The sequence below is a fragment of the Chiloscyllium plagiosum genome, unplaced genomic scaffold (genome assembly GCF_037043375.1).
Source record: "Chiloscyllium plagiosum isolate Xiang-an unplaced genomic scaffold, Cpla_swu_hap1 HiC_scaffold_1, whole genome shotgun sequence".
Lineage (NCBI taxonomy): Eukaryota > Metazoa > Chordata > Chondrichthyes > Orectolobiformes > Hemiscylliidae > Chiloscyllium > Chiloscyllium plagiosum.
Window position 1 is genome coordinate 134,996,795 of NW_028270139.1, and position 12,544 is coordinate 135,009,338.

Genomic DNA, 12,544 nt, shown 5'->3' on the forward strand with positions numbered 1-12,544 from the left:
CACTAGTCACAATCTGCCAACATGATAATGACTTATTTATTCCAATTCTGCTTTCCATCTTGTGGATCCATCACTTGCTATCTGATGTGCTTTGATTTTGCTCACCCAGCTCATGTAGGGAGGACATTATCAAAAGCCTTCTGACAATCCATTTCTACTACATCCATCAATTTCCCTTCAATTTTGTTAGGAAAAATCATCAAAAAAAATCCAACAGGTTCTTCAATCACGATTTCCCATTTGCAAATCCGGGCTGACTATGCCCAATCAGATCATTGTGATTGAAAGTATCTATTTATCTCATCCGTTATAATACATTCAAGAATTTCTCTACAATTGATGTAAGGTTCACAGGTTTGAAGCTCCCTGTTTCTTTCTTGCCATCAGTTTAAATTGTGTGGTGATATCTGCTAGCTTCTAATCAGCAGGAGATCTTTCCAGAATATCTAAAATTTTGAAAGATAATAAATAGATTGATTATATCTGTTATCAGAGGTCACAGTAATACCATCAGCAGATGCTAGGGTATCTAAAACTCTCTTGAAGAATGTGGGATCATTCAAACGAGGTAACAGGCATGCCTTTATTTATTGAGTCCCAGGAAGCAGATTGTTTTAAATAAATCCGTACAGAGAGCTCATCTTGAAGCTGAGGCTGAGGAGTTTCAGAGTGCTATTCGTTTAAAAACAGAGTACTGATGAGGAAATGGAGACATCCTCTCATATCTGCAGATGAAGAACGGAGAGTTGTTCATCAGATAGTGGTGTCATCCAGATTTCTTAGGGAGATATTGTCCATAGTACATGAAATTCCTATGACAGGATATAGGGGAATACGGAAAAAGCAGATAATTTTAAATGGCCAAGACTTCATAAAGATGTAGCCAGTTCTGTAAAACATGTCAGGAGGTAGGAAAATTTCAACATGTAATCACACTGGCACCTTTGATACCCATACCAGTTTTTGAAGAATCATTTAGCTGAGTGTTAGTGGATTGTATCGGGTCATTACCAAAAACAAAAGTAGGATGTTAGTATATCCTTTACAGTCATGGATGTGACAACCCAATTTCTTTAAGGATATTTACAGCTAGGGTAGTAGTGAAAACATTGATGAAGTATTTTTAATTGTTTTTGGCCATCATTTGCGATACAATCTGATCAGTTCTAACATGCCATACCACAGGTGACCCCACTGCATGATATACACAAACGCATGCACACACATGCACCCCTACATACTCACACACCCACACACGCAGACCCCCTTTCTCTCATGTGCAAATACATATTTTCCACACACACACACACACATTCTATCACATGCGCACTCAATCTGTCGTTCCTAAATTCATTATGGGGTGAATTTGTTTTCGCAGAATTACATTTTAATTTGCTCAAAAATTGCATGAATCCATGTAAAACTCTGTAAAATTGTACAAAGGGTTTGTCAATCTGACATAGCATTGGGGCACAGACAGACTTCACACGTATTGTTTAAAACCTGAGCTACCTTGAAAATGTAATTTAAAAGAAGTTCTGGGATTTACATTTCAAAGAACAGAGACCAGCATATCCCATTATTAATTATGAAAGTTTTAATCTAAGATTGTTTACTGCATCACAACGCCATGACACTGGACTCCTTTGGCAATAAATTCTGTGAGCATAGTCTTAACCTCCACAACCACCTGGTGAAGGAGCGGCGCTCTGAATGCCGGTGCTTTCAAATAAACCTGTTGGACTGTAACCTGGTGTTGTGTGATTTATAAAGTTTTTCAGGAAATCATTAACAGTTTAGGTTAAAACACAATTGAAGTCAATTGAATATCATCAGTCTCTCAAAACCATGATTTAGGCATATTGTACTGAATACCCACAGGATTGGGACTAAGGTTTAGATTTCTTACTATTTGTTACCAAAGATTCCCCAAAGCAATTTACTGAACTTAGTCCATTTGAATTGGTTTATGTTCATGAGATTAGAGGTCCAATAAAATTGTTTAGGGAGAAGGTCTTGAACTAAAAAGTCAAATCCTCAATATTGGGTTATATGTCCTCTTTCTGGGAAGACTCACAGGAGTATGCAAGGCAGCAGAGGAACATTTGAAAGTTTTACAGGTGAAAGTGAAAAAAATAGGCACATAAATATGCAACAATTAGAATGTTACAAGTATTAGAGTTGTTACCTTTATGAGGTGAACCCCTGAAAGTGAAATCGAGAGACCCATAGTCAAGTTTTCATATTTAAGAAAGGACAATGGGAGGATCCTGTAAGGCTTAACAAAACAACCAAAGAACTGCACATGCTGAAAATCTGAAGCAAAAACACAAAATGCTGGAAAACTCAGCAGGTTTGGCAGCATCTATGGAGAGAAAGCAGAGTTAATGGTTCAGGTCCAGTGACTCATCTTCAGTTCTGAGGAAGTTTTACTTAAATGTTGTAATCCTATAAATGACAAAAAAAAAATTTGGGAGCTGCTTTTGTATTTCTGTTGTTTGCATGTCGTTTAAATATGTCTCCTTCTGGGTAGATACATCGTTACTTCCAGAAGGAAATTGTCAGTTTGGCCTCCTGAGTTTGAGCCATCCATACACTGCTGCAGGAATGATATGAATCTGAAACGTTAACTCTGTTTCTCTCTCCACAGATACTGCCTGACTTATTGCTGAGTATTTGCTGTGTCTGTTTAAAGTTTTCAGCATCTGCAGTGTTTGGATATTTTTGTTTTGGGGTCTGGATAATGGTGCTGTTTATGAAAGGCGAGAGAGGGAGAGCAGGAGCAAGAGCAACAGATTGTGAAACTGCCCAAAGCAAAAGGCAAGCACAGTGCTGATGGTGGTAAAGGAGAAATAGAGATGGTCAACGAAGTGTAATGAAGGTTGAAAAGAAGAAAATGAGTCCATTTTGCTGACAGCAAAGTCAATAAAACATAAGCAAGATATGGAGGGAATGTAAGGATAGTGGAGGACGGAATTCGTGATCGGAAGTTGCAAAACTCAGTAATGTTCTTATTTCAGATTGACAGCATCCACAGTATTCTGTTTTCCACTGGATTACCTAGTGGCCTTGTTTATAATCAAAAAGTGTGGTGCTAGGAAAGCACAGCCATTTAGGCAGCATCTGAGAAGCAGGAGAGCCGACGTTTCGAACATAAGCCCTTCATCAGGAATGTTCACCACACTTTTTGACCCTGATCTCAAGCATCTGCAGTCCTCACTTTCTCCCATTTGGTCTAGTTTATAGGCTTAGTCTCCTTAATGCTTCACCCAAAAATTTTGAATCCTGTTTTCCCACCTTATAGATCGAACATACCAACAGAATGTTTTGACGCTGGAGAAAATCCGGGAGGAGTGGCAAAGTGAACACATCAGGACGTGTGAGGTAGGTGTAAGTGGACATACCAAGACAACATTGAATATCACATGCAGTCCAGAGAGATTCAATTGACTTTCAAATTGGATTAAGCTAATCCAAACTCCAAATCTGGATAACTGTTATTGACTACAATATATAGTGAGATAAAAAATTGATATCACGTTTTTTTATTTCACCAATAATGCTGAATATTTATACTTTTTTAAGGCAACTTTTGCCAGCGATTCTGAAGAGGAGTTAAATACTGTTCATTGCAGCTGTGAGCACAATCCTGAAGGCTGTGTTGCCTGCACTGTGCCAAGTCATCTCCTTAAGGCTGGAGAGCAACTTGGAATGGAGGGAGGGGTTAGGGGTAGAGATCCAGTTGTCATTGTCCATGTAGATACTAATGACATTAATAGATCTGGGAAGAAGGTTCTGCTGAAAGATTTTGAACATTTAGGAGCTGAATTAGAAAGCAGAACCTCCAAGGTAATAATCTCAGACTTACTATCTGAGCCATGAGCAAACTGGCATTGGGTAAATAAAGTCAAGGAGTTAAAGGTATGACTCTGATTCTGGTGTGGGAAACATGGGTTTCAGATCAACGGGCACTGCCACTAGTGCAAGGGTCAAAGGGAGCGGTTAAGGAGTGGGATATGCTTCACTTAAACAGTGCTGAGGCCAATGTCCTGTTGAATTTAATAACTAGGGTCATAGAGAGGGCTTTAAACTAATTGGACGGGGAGGGTTTAGGAGAGGGGAGATGTAGGCTGACAAAGCAAGAGGATATAATAGCACTACAGGGCAGCTATTTGGATATTGGTACCCACAATGGAACAGGAAGGGATAAAAAACATTTTTAAAAAGTAGCAAATGGGATCACAGAAGTTAAAAATAGTAAAAATGCACATTAATGACCCTTTACCTGAATGTATCTTGTTTCCGGAACAAAATAAATGAAATAATGGCACGAAAATATAGGTTGATATATATGATCTTACAGCTATTACAGAACGCTTAAAATCAAAATTAAAAACTGAGAGTATTGGAAGGGCAGACTTTGTAAAAAAAAAGTTGCATTTAGAGCTTCTTCTTTTAGGTATTATAATGTCAAATAAAGGCTTTAAGTTCTCCCTGTATTGAGTGTCAGCAGCAATCATTCTGCAAACACTGGATTTGAGAAAAGTGTAGGTCTTTTTAGACATGTCTACGTTAGCAAATTTTTAAGAGGAAATTATGGCAGTCAATGGATTGGAATGCTGCTCCTGTCAGGTGTGGGAGATTAGAGAACAGTTGACTGTCCCTAGAGTCTATGTCTGCAAGAAGTATGTTTGGATCTGTCTCATATCAGATCGTTTGGATTGGCTGCAGAGGCAGTTGGAGTCACTGAGGATCATTGAGTGAAGCTATATGGAACTCAGAAATAGAAACGAGGTGACGGGATTGTACTATAGGCACCCCTAACAATCAACAGGAAACAGAGAAGCAAATACGTAGAGAGGTCTCAGATATATGTAAGATTAATAGACTTGTAATAGTTGGGGATTGCTGTGGTGTTAAGGGTTTGGATGGTGAGAAATTTGTTAAATGTGTTCTTTTTTTTCTTTATCAATATGTAGATGTACCTACTAGAGAAGGAGCATAATTTGATCTCCTGGGAAATAAGGCAGGGCAAGTGACTGGAGTGTTAGTGGGAGTACACTTTGGGACCAGTAACCATAATTCTCTTAGTTTTAAAATAGTTATGGAAAAGGATGTGCCTTGTATACAAATTAAAATTCTTAATTCAAGTAAGGCAAATTTTGATGATATAAGATGGGAACTTACAAAAGTTGATTGGAGTAGACTGTTCACTGGTTAAAAAAAAGGCAGTACGTTAATCATGGATGACATTAATATTCATGGAGATTGGTATAGATATAATGGCAGAGAAAGCCATGATTAATAATTCATAGATTGTAGTTTGGACAGTTTCTTAGAGCAATATGTTGGGGATCCAATCAGGGATTAGGCTATTTTAGTTCTAGTAATCGGCAATGAAGCAAGTTTTTAATAAGTAATCTCAGACTCAAGATCCCTTAAGGTATAGTTTTAAAATAAAGGGACACCAATTTAAAACTAAGATGAGGAGGAATTTCCTGTCTGAGGGTTGAGAGTCTTTGGAACTCCTTGACATAGAGAGTTGTGGGGGCAGAGTGCTTGTCTACATTTAAGGTTGACATTGATAGATTCTTGAACAGTAGGAGAATCGAGGGTTATGGGGAATGAGCAGGAAAGTGGATAGAACATTACAGCGCAGTACAGGCCCTTCGGCCCTCGATGTTGCGCCAATCTGTCACACCAATCTGAAGCCCATCTAACCTATACTATTCCATGTACGTCCATATGCTTGTCCAATGACAACTTAAATGTACTTAAAGTTGGCGAATCTACTACCGTTGCGGGCAAAGCATTCCATACCCTGACTACTCTCTGAGTAAAGAAACTACCTCTGACATCTGTCCTATAACTGTCACCCCTCAATTTAAAGTTATGCCCCCTTGTGCTCACCGTCACGATACTTGGAAAAGGGCTCTCCCTGTCCACCCTATCTAACCCTCTGATTATCTTATATTCTAACCCTCTGATTATCTTATACTGACTAAAAATATTCATTTTGCGCTTCCCCTGTCTCCTCGGACTCCCCGCACAACTTCCCACGACTATCCTTGATTGGCCCTAATCTTACTCTCGTCATTCTTGTATTCCTGATATACCTACAGAAAGCTTTCGGGTTTTCCTTGATGCTATCTGCCAATGACTTCTCATGTCCCTTCCTGGCTCTTCTTAGCTCTTTCTTTAGGTCTTTCCTGACTAACTTGTAACTCTCCAGCGCCCTCACTGAGCCTTCACGTCTCATCCTAACATAAGCCTTCTTGTGTGAGATGTGTCAGATCAGTCATGATCCTGTTGAATAGTGGAGCAGGCCCGAGGGGCCAAACTACTCCTGTTCCTACTTTGTATGAGGTAACAGTCAACATAACATGGAAAAATTTAGCATTCAATTTGAGAGTGAGAAACTTGGGTCAGAAACAACTGATTTAAATTCATATAAAGTTAATTACTGAATTGGCTAGAATGGATTTGGAAAGGAATGGCAGATGTTTCAGAAGATCATTTATGGCCCACAATAAAGTTTACCCAGTGAGAAAGAAGTTTCTTGGATAATAATGGTTGAGCAAGAAAGTTAAGCATAGCATCAGACTCAAAGAAAAGAAAATACAATATGCTAATGTTTCAAAACCAATGAAAGATAACTCAATAAATGACAAAGAGGGAGAAAATAAGCATCACAGATGAAAAAACAATTGCGGGAAAATCTCAGAAGCTCTGGTAACATCTGTGGAGAGAGAGATCGAAGTTAACATTTTGGGTTGGGGGACCCTTCCTCAGACCCGAAACATTAACTCTGATTTCTCTCGACGGATGCTACCAGACCTGCTGAGCTTAAAAACAGAAATTGCTGGAAAAGCTTTCTGATTTACAGTATCTGCAGTTCTTTGGGTTTTTATTGGGAAAATAAATATTGTGGGTAAGCTTGCAAGTAATTTGAAAATGGAGATCAAGAGCTCCTTTAAATATATGAAAAGGAAGAGAGAGGTAAAAGTGAGCATAGGCTCCTTAGACAATGAGATTGGGGAAATAAAGTCTTGCAGGTGGAGTGTAATGTTGGTAGATATGAGGTCATCCATTTTGCTAGGAATAACAGCAAAATGGACTATTATATGAATGGTGAAACCCTTATTCCTGATGAAGGGCTTTTGCCCGAAACGTCAATTTCGAAGCTCCTTGGATGCTGCCTGAACTGCTGTGCTCTTCCAGCACCACTAATCCAGAATCTGGTTTCCAGCATCTGCAGTCATTGTTTTTACCACCTTGGTGAAACTAGAACTAAGGGGCATAGCTTCAAAATTAGGGGGTGCAGATTTAGGACTGAGTTGAGGAGAAATTTCAAGGGTTGTGAATATGTGGAATTCCCTGCTCAGTGAAGCAGTTAAGGCTACCTTATTGAATCTTTGTAAGGGAAAGATAGATTTTTGAACAGTAAAGGAAATAAGGGTTATGGTAAGCGGGTGGGTAAGTGGAGCTGAGGCAATGATGAAGATCAACGAAGCAAGCTCGATGGGCCAGATGGCCTCCTCCTGCTCCTATTTCTTATGTTCTCATAATGGCGACGCAGGAATTAGCAAAGAAATTGAATAAATACTTTGATTTCACAGTAAAGGAAACTAATGACATTCCAAAAATGCTAAATAATCAAGGGTCAAAATGGGAGAGGAAATAAATATGATAAGTTTTTTAAAATTTATTTGTGGGATGTGGGCATCGCTGACTGGCCAGCATTTATTGCCTGTCTTTAGTTGCCCTTGAGGTGTAGTGGTAAACTGCGTTCTTGAACTGCTGCAGTCCACCTGCTGTGGGTTGACCCACAATGCCCTTAGGGAGGAAATTCCAGGATTGTGACTCAGTGACGGTAAAGGAATTTCCAAGTCAGGATGGTGAGTGGCTTGAGACTTGCAGGTGTTGGTGTTCCCATATATCTGCTGCCTTTGTTCTTCTAGATGGAAGTGGTCGTGGGTTTGGAAGGTGCTGTCTGAGGATCTTTGGTGAATTTCTGAAGTGCATCTTGTAGATAGTACACATTGCTGCTACTGAGCATCAGTAGTGGAGGGAGTGGATGCTTATAGACGTTGTGCTAATCAAATGGGCTGTTTTGTCCTGGATGCTGTCAGGCTTCTTGAGTGCTATGAGGAGTCAGGAGGTGAGTTATTTGCTGCACAATTTCTAGCTTCTGACCTGCAATTGGAGCCACTCTATTTATGTGGTGAGTTCAGTTGAGTTTCTAGTCAATGATAACCTCCAGGATGTTGACAGTGGGGCACTCAGTGATGGTAATACTGTTGAGTGCCAAGGGACAGTGTGCAAGATAGGGGACTCTGCGACCCCCCATCAGGCACTCTGCTTCCCTTCCCAAGAACAAAGACACGGAGGAGTTCGTCCAAAACTATTTATTCAATTCTGCAGAACCGGGTGTTACCTCAATGGCTTCCCACGAGGCACACACACAGATTGTAATCCCCGCACGTTATATACATGTAGGAGTGGGCTGGGCCTTCTACTGTCTCAGCCAATGAGTGTTAAAGTTCCCCACTGTCCTCCTGATGTATGAGATTATTTGGTTATTCACCCAGCCAATCAGTGTTCGAGTTCCCCGCTTCTCCCTTATATGGATGATGACGTACAGCCGTGGTTGTGGGCGGTCCCTCAGCCACGAGGAAAGCTGTTTCCATTGTTCCATTCATGAAAATCTGGGGGAGTGTCTGCTCGTGCTTACTACAAGGTAGAGAAGACTAAAATGGTGGCTTTGTACTTACTATGTGCTTACTACAACAGTTAATGATTTAAAAATTACACCACCCCCTACAACAGTGGTTAGATTGTCTGTCTCTTATTGTTGATGGTCATAGTCGGGTATTTTTGTTGCATGAATGTTACTTACTACTTGTCAGCCCAGGCCTGGATATTGTCCAGATCTTGTTGCATTTGAACATGATTGCTTCAATGTCTGAGGAATTGCAAATGATGCTGAACATTGTGCAATCATCGGTGAACATCCCCACTTCTGACCTTATGATGGAGGGAAGGTCATTAATGAAGCAGCTGAAGATCGTTGGGCCTAGGACACCATACTGTGGAACTCCTGCAGAGATGTCTTGGAGCTGAAATGACTGAACTCTGTCTTCCTATGTGTCACCTATGACTCTAACCACTGGAGAGTTTGCTCTCAGATATTCATTGATTCCAATTTTGCTGGGGCTCCTTGATCGAGAATGTGGTGCTGGAAAAGCACAGCAGGTCAGGCAGCATCCAGGAGCAGGAGAATCGACATTTCAGGCAAAAGCCCTCACTTTCACCTCCCTGGGGCTCCTTGATGCCATACTCAGTCAAATGCAGCCTTGATGTCAAGGGCTGTTGCGCTCACCTCACCTCTGAAATTCAGTTCCTTTGTCCATTTTTGGATCAAGGCTGAAATGAGGTCAGAGCCTGAGTGAGCCTGGCGGAACCCAAACTGGGCGTCACTGAGCAGGTTATTGCTGAGCACATGCTGATTGATAGCACTGTCGATGACACCTTCCATCACTTTACTGATAATTGAGAGTAGACTGATGGGGCAGTAATTGGCCAGATTGTGTTTGTCCTGCTATATATATATATATATATATATGACATACTTGGCTGAAAATGTGTTGCTGGAAAGGCGCAGCAGGTCAGGCAGCATCCAAGGAACAGGAGAATCGACGTTTCGGGCATAAGCCATTCTTCAGCTCTGATCTCCAGCGTCTGCAGTCCTCACTTTCTCCATAGGACATACTTGGGCAACTTTCCATATTGTCGGGTAGATACCAATGTTGTAACTGTACTGAAACAGCTTGGCTAGGGGTGCGGTAAGTTCTGGAGCACAAGTCTTCAAAACAATTGCCGGAATGTTGTCAGGGCCCTTAGCCTTTGCAGTATCCAGTGCCTCCAATCGTTTCTTGATATTAAGTGGAGTAAATAGAATTGGCTAAAGACTGGTATCTGCTGGAGACCATAGGGGGAGGTTGAGATGGATCATCCACTTGACACTTCTGGTTGAAGATTGCTTCAGCCTTATTTTTTGCACTGATGTGCTGGGCTCTGCTATCATTGGTATTTGTGGAGCCTTCTCCTCCAGTGAGTTGTTTAATTGCCACCACCATTCATGACTGAATGTAGCAAGACTGCAGAGCTTAGGTCTAATCCATTGGTTGTGGGATCGCTATCGCTAGAAAAATGTTACTGAGGAAACTAATAGGGCTAGGTTTCCTGGACCTTATGGAATACATCTTAAAGGAAGTAGCTACAGAGATAATGGGTGCACGGGTAGTAATCCTTCCAAGAATCCTTCAATTCTGGAAGAGTCCCAGAGGATTGGTAAGCTACTAATATAACACTCTCATTTAAAAAGGGAGGGAGACAAAACAGCTAACTATGGACCAGTTAGCTTAGCATCCGTATGTGGGAAAATATTAGAGTCTATTTTAAAAGAATAGCAGGGCATTTAAAAATACAAAAGATATTCAAGCAGAGTCAGCATGGTTTCATGACAGGGAAATCATACTTGATACATTTATTGGAATTCATTGAGGAGTTAACAAGGAGGATAGATAAAGGGGAATCAGTCCATGTTATAAACTTGGACTTTCAGAAGGTATATGACACAGTACCTCAAAATACCCAACTTAATGAGGTAAGGGCAGGGCGTAAAAGGTATTATATTAGCATGGATTTACTAACTAATAGAGTTGGGTTAAAGGTGACATTTTCAGGATGCAGTCTGGAGCTAATGGAATGCCACAAGGATCACTGTTGGTGCCACAATTATTAACAATTTGTCTTAATGACTTGGATGAGGAAAATAAAAGTACCATAGCCAAATTTGCAGATGACACAAAAATAGGCTGAGTGATGAGGATCAAAGAGGGATATAGATAGATTAAGTGAATGGTCAAAAACTTGGCATGTGGAATATAATGGAGGATGATCAAAATTGTGGCTGTAAGAGTTGCTCCTTTTTTAAGGTGGTTTAGGTGTTGGAACTGATTCCCTCAAATTCCAGGAGCAGTAATTATTGTTTTACAAGCTGGTGCACTGTTTTGGAACTTTGAGGAAAAAAAGCAGATTAAAACAGCGGCATTTTAAAAAAGGAGGAAGAGAGACAAAGGTAGAGACCACATGGCCAGTCAATCAAACGAGAAAGAAACTTACACCACTGTCTAACACAGCAGTGAATCTGCACAACTGCTGCCTTTGGTGTTTGAGTTCAAGCATCTCGGGACATCGGAGTGCAACTAAGAAAAATTACATTTTAAAGACATCTGAATGGATACATGAATAGGAAGGGTTTAGAGGGATATAGGCCAAATGGGACTAGATTAACTTAGGATATCTGGTCGGCATTGATGAGTTTCCCCGAAGTGTCTGTTTCCGTGCTGTACGTCTCTATGTCACTAATGTGGAAAATGTGAGGTCATGCTCTTTGCCAGGAAGAATAAGAAGAGCTAAATATTATTTAAATGAAGAAAAATCCAACACAGAGGGATTTGAGAATCCTCATGCATAAATCATAAAACTTAACATAGGTTCAGCAGGTAATAGAGAAGGTAAATGGAGTGTTTGTTTCAAATGAAATTGAGTATTTAATAGGGAGATCTTGTGAAAACCTTACAAGACATTCATTAGACCACATGTGGAATACTATGGACTGTTTTCGTTCTCTTATCCTGGCATTGGTGGCAGAGCAGAGAATGTTCAGTAGGTCCTGAATATGGAGAGATTTTCTAATGAGAAGTGATTGAGTAGGTTGGGCCTGTACTCATAGGAATTTATAAGAAAGAGAGGTGACCTTATTGAAATATACGAAATTCTTGGAGCACAGGGTAGATGTGGAAAGGTTGTTTCCCATTGTGGGAGAGTCTTGGCATAAACTCTGAGTAAGAGGTCATCAGTGAGAACAGCAATGAAGAGGAAGCTCTTCTCACTGAGGAAAATGAATCTATGGAATTCTTTACAGCAGATGGCTTTAGAGGCTGGGTCATCATAATCTCAGACTTGATGGACCGAATGACCTACTTCTGCTTCTACATCTTATGGATTGATCTTGTGATTTAAGAACATGATATGCTTTTATTTTTATAATAATAATTCACAGGGAAGCCTTGTTCTCATACTTGAAAATAGCAACCAGCAGTGAGGAAGTGTATCTCTCCTCTAGGTTCCTTCCATCTCTACCTCTTTTACCTTCATCATGTCTCTCTCTGACTGTGACCTCCCTTTTGCTTCCTCCTCTCTTCCTCTCTCTGTCCCTGCTCTTCTCTTTCACTCTCACCTTGATTTCCTTGTGATCTACCCCCACCTCATGCTTCTGCTTTTGCTCTTTCCTTACCTTCCACACCACCATCTGCCTCTCTTATTTCATCACCATCTCCCTCTCACCGTTCCACCAACTCTCTCCTTACCTCTTGCTCTGCTCCAGATCCTTTTCTCTCTCTCTCTCTCTCTACACGTTGCTGATTCTCATCTCCTCCTTCTCTGTAACTCCTTGCTCTCCCCTTCCATCCTGTCA

The 12,544-nt window shown here is 40.6% G+C and overlaps 1 protein-coding gene across 2 annotated transcripts in view; it reads left to right on the forward strand.

Annotated features, from left to right (window-relative positions):
- The window catches only part of pstpip2 (proline-serine-threonine phosphatase interacting protein 2), a 135,016-nt gene that overhangs the window by 98,826 nt on the left and 23,646 nt on the right, over window positions 1-12,544 (forward strand). For both annotated transcript variants that reach the window (XM_043713091.2, XM_043713006.2), the window contains exon 9: window positions 3,305-3,384. In XM_043713091.2, coding sequence (XP_043569026.2) covers window positions 3,305-3,384 — 80 coding nt within the window. The remainder of the gene's footprint in view (window positions 1-3,304; window positions 3,385-12,544) is intronic.